Raw genomic sequence first — 13558 nt, forward strand, 5'->3', positions numbered from 1 at the left:
GATAGCCTTGATGCAGTGGGCACTGCTCAGCAGAAGCCTGGTACCTTATCAACACCTTTCCAGACTCAGATACAGAGCACAACACTGTGCTGGCTCCTGTGGGGAAGTTAACTTCCAAATGCATTTCTGTATGAAGAAAGTGTTCATTAAGAACTACTTTTGAACTCACCTAATTTAAAAATATATATATATCCAGTGAACTATTTCTTTATATTTTACACAGCAATTAATAATACTGAGCATCAAGAAGGGAAAGGGAAAGCACCTTCCTAAAGAAACTGAAGACCAGGTCAAATGTTTATCTGACTCTGAGAATAGCAATCACAATACTAGGATAAATAAGAGGTTCCCTATAAACGACTGGTCGTTTGACAGCAGCCAACATGAAGAGCTGAGAGGCAGAGGAAAAACACATGGGATTGTTCTTCATTTGATATTTAGCATCTTCCTTTTTCTTTCTTCCATTTACTTTGCCTTTCATTGGTGAGAAAAAAAGACATTTTGAATGCCAATAGAAACTGCTTGTCAGATGTGGTCTGGACTCCTTGGGGCTTTTACATTCACACATGGTTTTACATAATGAGACAGAAAATTGCCCATTCAGGTTCAAGAAATTAAAACAGAACAGCATTTGAGATAATGGCTCCTACAGTAGGAAGTACATTTCACATAGCCTGATGTTTGTTTAGTCTGGTCATAGCAATAAACAGCAGATTAGTTTTTGTCAACTTAGGGATGGTACTCTAGTTTTTCAGATGTTGCTAGAAGCTATTGCTGCTACGAATCTTTTGTCCTCCTGCTTTCCAAAATGAAATTGTCTCAAATGTATGTGATCACACGGAAACCTGAAAGGAGAATTTCCTGTATTATTCACTGCATTTTGTTTTGAACTGCAGGAGGGCTCTTCTTTCTTCAGTTATTAAATAATTCTGAAAATGCAAGCATTTGTAGAAAATCCTGCAATCTGACACCAGTTCCAACACTAGCAAACACCCCGTGACATCCCTTGAACTGGCATTGCTTTTATCAAGTCAGCAATCTTTCCTGTTGAGTCATGTTATTGATGTACTTCTGGATTTTCCCATATACTTAAGTGGAGGATTTCTGTAATTAAAATTATTTCCTTACTCAAATTTTCAAATGATGTTTTTTACCTGCAAGATCTTCTTTGGAGGAAACCAGTCGAGGAGAGCTGTTACCTGGCTCAATTCTTAAAGATAATCTGGAAAAACAAGTTTTTAGAGAAATTAACAAAACAAAAAATTCTCAACAAAAGTTGAAAGAACTTGAAGAAGTAATTATTTTGTCAGTGCCAACTAGGAATTTTACTTTCTTGGAAGTGTAGTTATTTATTCTGTGATGTAACAAAACAGTAATTTTTTTTGAAGTAAATCACTACCTGTCAGAACCAAGAAAGAAACTGTGAGGAAAGTTTATGAAAGCAGAAAGAGAAATCATATTTCATCTTCCCTATCAGTTTAAAAATGTAAGTTCATACATTCTTTCACCTAGGAAAAAAACCTCAAAAAGTTAGTAATTTAGATACAAACCTAACATTTTATTCCCTGTAAACATGAAAGCGTTATGGTTAACATGTAAACATGTTGAAATGTGCACACAGCAATAGCTATTTCATTACTGCAACTTACAGAAAAGAGGCTTAATAGGGCAAAGTGATCAACACTTAATAGAAAAAGAAGTTAATTAGAAGAAAGTATTATATGCCACGCTGAGTCACTCCATGTATTTTACTATGAACTCACTCACTCTTGTGCTCTCAGCACTCCAACAAATCTCAATCTCCCAGGGCAGATCACTTATGCCATTTCTCAAGTTTAGGCAGCCTTAGCTTGACATTCATGGGTCCCTTACTATGTACCAGTCTGACAAAAAGGTAGGAAGGACTACAGTATTAAGTAAATTTGAACGGAACAGGCATAAATCCAAAGGAAATAAGTGCTGTCAGTGGACAGCAGTGAACATGCACAAAAGCTGGGAGGTTTCCAGCTGCAGCACGCTGCTGTGCACCCCAAGGAAAGGCTTTCTGACTTCAGAGAAAACACGCAGAGGGGCCGAGGCAGAAACCTCTGACAGCATTTCAAAATATCACGTACGGCTCAGCCATCACTTCCCTTTCTTGGGAGATTCTTTATTGGGAATACCTTTCAGTTCCTTCTCTGCAATACTCCAACATTGTCAACTATGTTTTAGTGTGAAGTCAGTTAGCAAAGCTACGGTCCATTTCATGTTTTTGAATTTCTATTCTTCTAACAGTACAAGATTCTTTTAACTACCCAAAGTAATGTATTTCAAGTAGGTAATGAATCATTCATTCCCAGACTACTTTTCCTTCTGTCCACTTGATTTCTGTGACCAGCAAGCAGTAATACAACTCTTCTAGAGAGTTACAATAATACAAAGTCAGTGTACGATTCAAATGTTGATCAAATGGGAATTTCTTACAGTGTGGAAAAAAGACAAAAAAACGTAATAAAGTCTTTCCCTGTAAATAAGGCCCTGCTGTGTGAATTTATCTTCCATGTCTGTAGGAATGTTCCAGTTGCATCCCTTGCACAGTAGTTATTCTTTTGTTCATTTTAAGGCTGATCTGTTCCTCACTATATTCAAACTTTATTATTTCCCTACTGCGAGCTTGATTTTTGCAAAGAAAGCTTTTTAGGTTTTGTTTTTTGTTGTTGTTTTAATAATCTTCTGCAGAAACTGTGCCACAGATGCTATTCAGAAATTTGGGTATTATGCCCATTTTACTGAGTTAGCTCATATTTGACAAACCAAAGTCCCCAGGCAAACCAGGCATTTCAAATTGTTTCACAGTTTTTCTCTCAGTGGAAGCAGACAACCCTCCTTTGGATAACCCATCACTGTTCCACAATTGCTAATTTCTTCTGTGTCTGTCTATACAAGAGAGATGTTACTGGTCTTTTCCCACACGTGAAAACAGCATTTTTAGTTTTTGCCAGCTTCGAGAAACTCATCTCAAACTCTTTCTTTATCCTGCATCACAGAAGGTACTCAGTTTCATTAGTCCTCTGTGGCAAGAGCCGCAGTTTATTTGGTCACTGTGGAAACATTCATCTAATAAGTCCACTGCTAAAATATACGATTACAGTTCAGTCCACACAAGCCAATAGTTTCTTTCTTTTACAGTGATGTGATTTGTAATGCATTCCTCCTGGAAATTTTTTGCTTGGTTAGTATAAAATGAATTTAAATCTGAATGCAAAGATTAGAGAGCATATTTATTCCCAAGCATGCTGAACTGAATTGTGCTTATTAAGCAGACCAGGTCTATAATTTCCAATAACTATTTACAGACTCACGTACTTTTTACAGCAAGAATGGCAGGACTACCTCACATACCTGATAAGGCCAGAAATAATTTGTCTAATGTCACAATTTTTTACCAACTTCATCATCTTACTGTCTATCAAGCTCCTGGATCCAGTACAACTCTTACATGTTTGAAAAACAGCATAGGTGAAATACTGCCTGAGAATATGTACATCAGAGGAAGTGCCACGACCTGATAACAGATTTAAGGCAAGTGCATTCTTACACCTTCTTTAGTGACAAAACCAAGTGAGATCAACTTCCACACAACTACTTGCACAATACTATTTCTCTTTCTGTATAAAATTATTCTTGTAAGGAACAAAAGAAGAACATAACAGCAGGAAGAAAGACCTAACACCTTTATGCTTTTAACAAGGTTTTAGGAAGAGGTATACTATGATTATACTATCTAGAAAGCACATGTGTTGTGTGCTGCACTTAGAAATTCACTAACAGAACAACAAATGAGTCTTCAGTGCTGTAAAATGAGATTACATCACTCTCCACTGGTCATCTCCCCAGAATATGTGAAGTTAGATAATGTTGGTTATCTGTTTGGTTATGTTAAACTGCACTCTGAATCTTAGCCCTTTCTAAGACTCTGACAGTTTGGATGACAACTTCCATGATGCCACAATTCTGCAAAGTTTCCAGAAAAACTAGAATGCAATTTTTCTATTTTCAATCTATGAAAATAAAGGCTGTATTAAAAGAAAAACAAATAAATGTGAGCCTAAATATATTTTGGTAAACATAAAATACTCATGCTTACATGTTATGTTTAAAATAAACTGTTGAGAAAAGGGAACATATTCTGACAACAAGCTCTCATTCCTGAGCCACCTTCTCTTCTATTCCCCCTCTCCTCCAGAAGGCTGGAAACAATCAAAAACATTATTTCAAAGAAGAGATACTGACAGTCAGTACAGTTTCAACCAGTCCTGGCTTGTTTGTCACCACCCAAATTCAATTTTGCAATTCCTCTGATACTCCATTTTCCATGAGCATGCACACACATGTTCAGTGTCTCCCAACCAGGAGTCCTGGAGAGAGAATCTGTGGCCCCTGAGAGGCTTCCTGCAGTACTTTCAATAGATCAGCACAGACTTTGAGAGCTGATGTGCTTACCACCAACATGCATCATCTATATCTTCACACACCTAATGTTCTCACAGCTGACTGTCCAATGTCATTCACTACCATTACTTTAAACAAGAAACTACCTTGGTTCCAGCATGCCTAATAAATAGTTCATAAGGCATAAAGATACTGTTTTTTGTGCTTGCCCCTGTGTCTGATCAGAAATTCATAAAGGCATTGGGAAGGGCTGACCAGGAAGGTAATGAAATCATCATCCCTGGAAGCATTCAAGAAACAACTGGATGTGGCACTCAGTTTACCTACTCTAGCTGACAAGGTGCTGATCAATCAAAGGTTGAAACTGATGATCTTGGAGGTCTTTTCCAACCTTAGTGATTTCATGCTTCTATGATAATATTTTGTGTCCTGTGGAAGAGGCAGTCAAGCCACAATTACAGCTACTGAACCATATGGCCACTGGACGACTATGAATCTCAGACTAACAGTGAAAGTTTTCTTCCACCCCACTTTTCACCACAATTCTTGGTAGAAAAGATCCAGCTGCCTGGGAGGCTTATTGAAGATGAACTGCAACCAAAGTTCACTGTTACAAGTACTAATACAAGTACTAATACTTTATACTTAATTTAAGTACGAAGCACCTGCCGTTTAATCCTGTTCCCATAGGACTGGAACTAACATGGTACAGCCAGGACTTCCACAGCACCAGCCCTGCTAGGAGTCAGTATAGCCTTTTAATTGCCTATCAATTTCTCTTGAATGTTTTCACAAAGCATCTTGCCTTTCTGGACCTAAATTTGAACTGACTTTTCTATAAGACATCTTATTACTATATTACCTAATACGCTCTGAAGAACCAAATTATAGGCATGGATAGCAGCCTCATTGTCCTGTCCAGACAGATAATACTGTAATACAAATAACAGTCTTCAAACTGGTTTCAGTCAAAAAATAACTGTGAGAATACAAGGCCTAACAATGCCAAAAGGTCTGCAAAAAAAATTACAGGAATGGCTGCAAGGTACATCTGATTAGAAGAAGATGTGGCATTGTGCCACAATGTTACATACTGCTAAAACTGAGCAGCTTCTGCAGAAAACAGTGCATGGGCTGACCAAGAAAGATCTGTTATTTTTAGGATATGACATCACTGTCAGAGGTTTTCTGGAGCATTCCTACTTGCTGACAAGCACAAATCCAAAGGAAGCAATTGGACTGGCACAAAAACTTGTAGAGAAAAGCTTTGTTTATATGTTGCTGCCATATTTTCCTTTCCAGTGTAATTGAGGTTCTCATTTGGCAAAATGTGTGTTGGGATTCTGCCAGTACATTTCAGGACAACTATCTAAGCATCTCTCCCTGACAGCCTGGTACTGAGGTAGTTCTGTTCTTCATGCCAAAGGTCACTCATACCTCTCTGCAGAGAGCACTAATGCTGTCCCTGGCTAAAAAAAAAAAAAGTAGTTGCTGCAAAGAATAAGATGGAAGAGATTCTTACCCACTCTAAAAACTTAGTACTCTCTGCATTTTTAAGGCTTACAGTTTCTTTTGGCATAGGACCAGAAAATGCTATGAAACTAAAGATCCATTAAGGGAAACTGAGAGGAAAATGTGAAGTCAAATACTCAAATAAAATCCAAAAACTTTGTACCAAGTGCAAATATGGAAGAAGAATTAAGAGTTTTCTTTAAGGGTAGGTGTGATGAGTTTTGATTAATTTAAATTAATTTTTTATAATTTAAAGTTTTACTCTGATGAAACAAACATGGTAGAAAAATATCAACGTTATCCAATATATATAAGCTGTAGCAACTTTCCTGTGGTAAGAATCAAATCTTTCCCTCTTTTTAATACCTTTTGTGACTTTAGTCCAGTTTTTCCTTGCCACAGTGAAGCCTCAAAAAAAAAAACCAAAAAAACAAAACCAGACCCCAAACAAAAAAAAAAAAAAAAAAACCACACTAGACTTCATTGAATTAATCTCACAAATAACTAAATCCAAAGAAAAAGTATTGAACTATCTTTAAGATGCATCAAATACCTTCAAGCATTACCAGCAATGTTGCTGCTAAAGTTTGTAAATTAAGTATTTAACAAAACTGGAAACAAGACTGGTTTTAAGAAGTTCATTACCAGCTTTGCTGTCTAAAACATATGCTAAAATATTTTATACTAGCATTGTATTACTGAACATTTGTTTGTTTTGAATACTTCAAGTTCTGCTCACCTAAACAGTTACTCTGTTTGTCAACAGCTAATTGTATAGCATTGCATCTAGCTTGGCTGAGCTACTTAAAACCTAGGCCTATGACTTAATTCGCTAGTTGTTTCAGAATTACTGGCCAGGGATTATCACTTCCTTTAGCTGGAGCATATTCACATATTGACCAATGTGCTCTCTGGCATCTGCTTCAAACCTCTGTGTGGGTTAACTCTTCTCCAGGCCTTTTGTAAACATTGCTTTAACATGCTTAACCCCCAAAAACTTAAATGCCCAAATCATAAATATTATTAAAAATAATAACTTGAAATTGGTAGATGTTCTCAACGTATTACTCCTAATACCATAGAGACAGTGCTGGATACCTTGGAGATGACTTTAGTGTTACTGAATAAAATTCCCAGAACACAACCCTCATGTAATGGATGAAGACTAGATTTTCATCTCCTCTGAACTGTTACTTTTCACTAGTGCATTTCACCTTGTAAATCTGCTTACAGTCATCAAGAAAGATTGTCATTCTGGGTTTTACTTAGCAGAAACACCCTCAAACATCTTCAGCCAAGGGCTTTTCGTTCAGCTCTTAATAAAACTAATGACTAAGTAACCTTTCTGTTAAATTTCCCAACATCTGAAGAAAAGAACAGTACTTACTTGTAATTGTCATCTTCTACAAATTTCTGAAGTTCTTCAATGTAATGGACAGACTTCAAATACTTTTGCACATGGGGAAGTGTTGTGAGATAATCTGTGGCGTGTTCAAACAAACAAACAAACAAAAACCATTAACATTTATGTCATCCAAAGTTGGGGTTTTTTTGGCTGTCTTTTTTTCTGGTTCTTACAATACCTTCATGGAAACAGAATTTGAACCTCCTTAAAAAAATAAATTGGACAGAAATACTACCTTAACTCTAAAAGTGTGTTAAAGACTTGATTAAGCAAAAGTGATGCTCTCAGTTGTAAAAGAAAATACAGATGCATTTCATCATCATGAAAGTTGGTGGATTTTATTAGATGCTATCTCACTGGCAGAAAAAAAAAATTATCTCCTCCAAAACCTACTTATTCATTGCTCTGGGGAACATCAAAGCCTGAAGCTTTGTTATTAGTGGTTCTCATATGTCCAGGAACTCAGGAGACTTAAAAGTTATTAAATAACTAATTAATAATTACAATGCTGAACACCACAAATGAAAGACAGAAAAACATTTTGACACACAGTGCACAGACAGGAACATGTCTTGTTCCGTGCTCTTGTAAAGGTAGCTGTTTTAAAGGCACCCATTTTCCCAGAACATTGTTTCAAGGTCATATTTTAATTTTCATCTTGATTTTAACAAAAGCACTCAAAAATAATGCATAGCATTGCAGGAAGCTCTCAAAAGTGTAAAAAGGAAAGGGACAATGAAATAATGAGGATTCTTTGTCATCCAAAATATTCAGAGGCAAAATGAAACTCACAATAAGAAAATTACACCTGAATAATCTAGCTATTCAGAAGCATGTGTTATTACATCTAGTTCTTACCTTTAAATACTTCAAAATACTGAAGCTCACAAAAAAGGATAAGAGCTGGATACTTAAGCATACACAGTTAACATCTCACCTTGTTTCTCACAATCTAACAATCCTTTTTTTAAAAACTCTCCAAAATTGCAGCTTTTAAATTTGCTGAATTTGATTGTTTAGTTGCACTCAAGGTTTTTCAGCTTGTTACATGTTTAAGCAATGAAAAGTCATGCTAAATCACCAAGAGTACATTGATAATTCATTAAGACAACAAAACCAGCACATTTCTTGATATACAACTTCACTAGCAGGCTAGAACTTCAGAAATTATTTTTAGAGTAGAATTCTTTTAACAAAAAGAAACAACCCCTCGTACATATGTGCAAAAGCTTAGCACAGTTGAACAACTGCTGTATAGATTGAAATATTTGTATTTCATTTTGTAAATATATCACCAGGACGTTAACAACAAAATTATCACCAAATGAACCCTTTCCACACTCTAGACATTGTATCTACTGCAAAGGGAAGATATTAAGATAATTCTCCCTGATTGCCTCTGGTTGAAACAGTATATAAGCCAAATGCTAGAGCTGCACTTGAAAGTACGTAATTTGTACCTCACATATAACAGTAAACTCTACACTACCTCTGTTATAGCTCTTACAATTTAGAACACATGCTTATCTGCCCTATTTACTGGTAACATTGAAGCTACACAGAAGTGGAAGCTACACCTCTTTACTAGTGTTCAACTCTACCAACATCAGCCTCTTGTGTTCCCTCAGGGCCAAAATCTGCTTACACAATTTTGCACTAAAGAAATTTTAGTTAAGGCTTGATAGGCATAACAAAATTTACCAACCATAGTTGCAGGATACTTGCAGATCAGCTATTATTCGGAGAATATTGTTCATTTGATTGGATCTTTGTTCATTCTCCATTATGCTGTCTGAAGCAGGATATGCAGAATCAATGTAGATTAAATCCAAGAGATAAATTCCTGAAACAAATAAATCAATCAACCAACTGTTCTAGTGTTTCAAACAGAAACAATTGCATAATTTTTAATGAATATAGCAACCAGAAGCTGTTTACCCCCACTGTGGTCTGGGCCCATTAAACAAAGGAGAGTTTGGGATTTGCATTTTGAAAAATTCCATGATTACTGCTTGAGTTCTACACACCCCTTAAAAAGACAGAATAGCTTTTTTGCCCTTAGGCTACTGCCTACTATGAGCAATTTGCAGGACCATAAAAAGGACACTAAAAGAAGAGTGAGAGCTGCCCCAGCTGGTGGAGCTGACAGTGGGGGGACAATGATGCTGGCTCCCATGACCACTGCCATGCTTCCTTTGTCTGCCACCAGTGTGGAAGATCTCCATTAACTTTTCTGCCCTGAGACCTAAGAACAGTTTATGGAATTCCCTTGCAAGACTTTTTCTCACTTAAGCTGAGCTCGCCACAAATCTGTTTGTTCAGATCTCTCCCATCTTGACCAGATCACACTGTGCTATGTTCCAGCATTAGACAGGCTGCAATATGCAATTCTTTACACTGCTAAGGGAGGAATGAATGAAGAAATCATATGACCTGTCATTAAAAATTGAGAAGACAGACAAAGAGGCAGTAACAAGCCAGAACGAATTCAGTTTGTTGTGAACTGTTAAATGCTTTTCTTGGAAACCATAAGGCCATAACTTGTTTCTCAAGTCCCCAGCAATCTGTAAGTTTGGACTATGAAAGAACCATGTATGTTCATTAGACCCACTGACATGCTAAATAGGAGAGTGCTCCAGTGACCAAAGGTAGTTTAATAACCCCACCAAATTTGAAAGGGAAGTTTAGACCTTGTAAATGAGTGGAATAGAGCTGAATTAACAACTGAATAACATACAAACCAATGGGAATTTCCAGTCATGCTGGAGTTAAAACAAAGAAAAAAGATGCTTAGAAATCAGGTCAAGTTTTACAGTCTAGTTTAGCTTTCTGCAATGACACAGATCAGTCCTTCAAAAGTTTTCTTCCCATATTAAAAATCCTCTCTTGAAGAAGTAATATATCTCATAAATATGAGTACACTTTATAAAGCAGAGGATAGTATGACTCAGACTACCCTAACAGTTTTATCTTAAGAGTAACCTGGGGTATTTATTGCTGTCTCCCAAAAAGCACCTTCTAAAAACCATTTCCCACTTATCTTCATTTCTCTTTCTATACATTTCTACTTCTAGAAAAACAGAATGATGTATCATCAAAAGTTATTAATGTTTTGAGTGACTACTTTATTTGCTCTCTTTTCTTAAAACAAATGAAACAAAGAAAGCTCTGTTACTGTAATTTATATTAGCAGTTATATTTGCAGTTCTTGACCTACTAATTAAGTATGCCAATGTGATTCTGCTTCTCTCAGCTACAGTAATTTACCAAGCCACAGGATGAATGAGTTTAAAGGAAGAGGGAGTAATCAGGGTTTGCTTTCCCAGATTATCAAAATATATACAAAAGCAGAGAGGCAAAAAGGGAAAAAGTATGAGTTTACGTGATTAGGAGACAATTTTCTACAAGTTTGTCAAGGGCAGCAATACCTGCTCTTTCTTTGTCCTTTTTCACTCTTGTGAAGATAAGCTACTAACCATACCAGTTTATTACATCTCATACAAAATTTCACATATCATACTAGAGAAACATAAACAGCACTTTTATCCTGCTTTGTTTCCACATCTCAGTCTTTATTTAGATTTTAGAGGGGAAAAACAACCCCTATTACTATTTTCAGCTTTTCTGAACTTTCTCTGAACAAGGGCTTTGACCACACTGGGAAACTTCTTTGGCCACACTCGAGAGATCCTAACACCTACACAAAACCAGCATGGACCGGGCACCTCACACTTCAGAATGAGGGAAGAACTGCCATTTCCCTAGTATCAGAGTGGCTTTGTAGCAGTTTAGTGTTGAGAAAATCCTGAGTCCCCAATGTTTTGGAGTGGCCTGGAGATCCTACCTAGACGTGGCTCCATACAGCAGCTCTTCACTGTCCCCTTTTGTCAACACCAAAACACAGCTAAGAGTTATGGCTGTAAAAATTCTATTTGCTCACAGCCTCTACACCACAACTTATGCCTTACAGCAGCCTGAGTCAAAGCCACTTTCCAGCTATTTTGAGCAAGTCTGTGGCTACTCTCATTGATATTAAAGGTATAAACACACTTCCACTCTGTAGCAGGGGTTGTAAGCATTTTTTCAGGACAAAGAATCTATTTTCCAGGACAACATACAGATGAGGATCAACAAGGTATACAAGCACCAAAAAGGATGAAATGGTGTTAGCCTAGGCCCTGTAAATTCCAAATAAAACTATAAGGAAATGGGCTTTTGGTAGGTGGTAGGGCACAGGAAGAAAAAAAATGAATTGACAGATGTCAAAAAATTTAAACTGGATGTAATACACTGAATATAAAGGAACACATTTTTTGTAATTACACACCAAGCTGCATCTTTCCCATATTGTTCCTCTCCCTTTCTTCCTTTAAAGAAAGAAGGATAATTAGGTGTTTATGATTTTTTTTTTTAATCTGGGCAGTGATATTTTAAACTTTTCTATATATATGATGTGATAGTAGGTATAGATAAGGATCAGTTTGTTTTGCACAGAGGAAAGACAAAATTATTCCCTTCAGCAAAAGACTTCAAGACCCGTTTCTCAAAGGAAAGCCTCAGGGCTGCCTCATGCCAAAGCAAACACACAGCACTAGCTTTTCAAATTTTGGCTCACATGTGTGCTACTGTGCACTGAAAAAAAGCTAGGAAGTGAGGCCATCGGGACATTTTCCAGAGGGTGAGCTCATGGGCAGCTTCTTCCACAGGCAAGTATCATTTTCCAGTGACACTCACTTTTCTCCATTGTCACCAGAACTAATTTTGCAGCTGGATATTGTATGCAGACAACAGCATTCATTACTTTATGGTCCCATGGAAGTAACAACACATGCTAAGGAAAAGCACAGCCAAATAATCCAGGACTTTCATTAATGAAAATCACTCTGTGTAAAGGACACCAACTATTTTTAAGTTGGCAAAAGAAAACCAAACCTGTAACACCAAGCTTTTAAACTTCTACTGAAGAGATCAAACAAAACAGTAATATTAGTAGCAGTTTAAGGACAGGAAAACGTTAATATGGCAAAACAAGTGAACTTCAAATGTAGCAGCCAATGCAACCTGGCTAGCGTATTTTGAGTGGTCCATCCACCAGACAACAATTACCAAGAACATTTTACTGAAAAAAATATTTATGGAGAACTTCAGTGTTCAGCAGGATGCCAACCTAAGTCTGTATATGCATGTCTTGATTTAGAGTTAAGCTCCTTCTATTATTCTCTTTATTCAATACTCAAGGCTTCTGAGAAGGTAGCACTGAGGCAGATAATAAATAAGCATACTTTGGAGTTGATGGGTACTACCAAAGATGTCTCAGGAAAAATACTCCCAAGCCTTTGAAAATCAGTGGTTATTCAGCTTCACTCAGCTCTGAAGAACCTGAGCTGGAGCATGTAAGCTTTAAAAGGTTCATGAACAACTACGGTATGCAGTTTGTTCCTCATTAAGAAAGACTGACATAACATGCTAAAAAGACAAAACACTTTCAGTCCAGTAAATCACATGTACAAAGTCACACAAATAAGAAAAACTGGGCATGTATTACTTTAAATAGCAGTAACAGAAACAAAGAGAAATCTGTTTTTTAAGGCATTTGCCTGCAAGTTAGAAAGCCTGGGTTCAAGTTTTCTGTTCTGTCATAGATTTCTTTGACCTGAGCAGCACCATTTATTCTTAGCAATTCAGAATTTCAAATCTCTTTGTGGGTTTATGACAATTTGCAGGCACGAGGTGTAATCCAAAACTTACAGCACCTAAAATGGTTTCATAAATATACACTGCTGCAAAACTGATTGTAGAAAAATCTTTGCATATAAAGACAGAAAACTTGCATCATTATCAACCGCGCCTTTTTATTTTTTAAAACTTTTTTTATAATGAATATAAAACTATACTGTAAAATAGTAGGGCTAACAAACTGAAAATTAGATGGCTAAACCACATCGCTACTACGTACTTGATATATATTTTCATGCATAGTACTCTGTTAAGGGTCTGTGCAATTCTGCAGATTCAAGTAATCTAGGAAACAGCTGCTGTATGGTATTTTTGTCAGTCAGACATTCACTACTTTGCAACAAAAAAATAATTAGCTAATAGAGAAGTATTTCACACTAGCCTGGGGACTTCAATTTATTATTCTTAGGTAACATTTTGATCAAGTACTACAATAAACTATCACATTTATTTGGTAAATTGTACTATTACTGT

General features: G+C 36.6%; 1 protein-coding gene across 6 annotated transcripts in view; it reads right to left on the bottom strand.

Annotated features, from left to right (window-relative positions):
* RALGPS1 (Ral GEF with PH domain and SH3 binding motif 1) overlaps positions 1 to 13558 on the bottom strand; it is an 80599-nt gene that overhangs the window by 28939 nt on the left and 38102 nt on the right. For 5 of the 6 annotated variants that reach the window (XR_009933813.1, XR_009933814.1, XM_062505840.1 and 2 more), the window contains exons 11-13: positions 9054 to 9191; positions 7331 to 7424; positions 1155 to 1222 (exon numbers count right to left, since the gene is read on the bottom strand). Coding sequence is in view for 4 of the 6 variants with exons in the window: in XM_062505840.1 (XP_062361824.1) it covers positions 1155 to 1222; positions 7331 to 7424; positions 9054 to 9191 (300 nt within the window). In the remaining 2 variants the exon portion in view is untranslated. Of the gene's footprint in view, positions 1 to 363; positions 846 to 1154; positions 1223 to 7330; positions 7425 to 9053; positions 9192 to 13558 lie in introns of those variants that run through there. The other variant, XM_062505844.1, reaches the window with a different exon arrangement.

This window comes from Cinclus cinclus, chromosome 19 (genome assembly GCF_963662255.1).
Source record: "Cinclus cinclus chromosome 19, bCinCin1.1, whole genome shotgun sequence".
NCBI classification, from domain to species: Eukaryota; Metazoa; Chordata; class Aves; order Passeriformes; family Cinclidae; genus Cinclus; species Cinclus cinclus.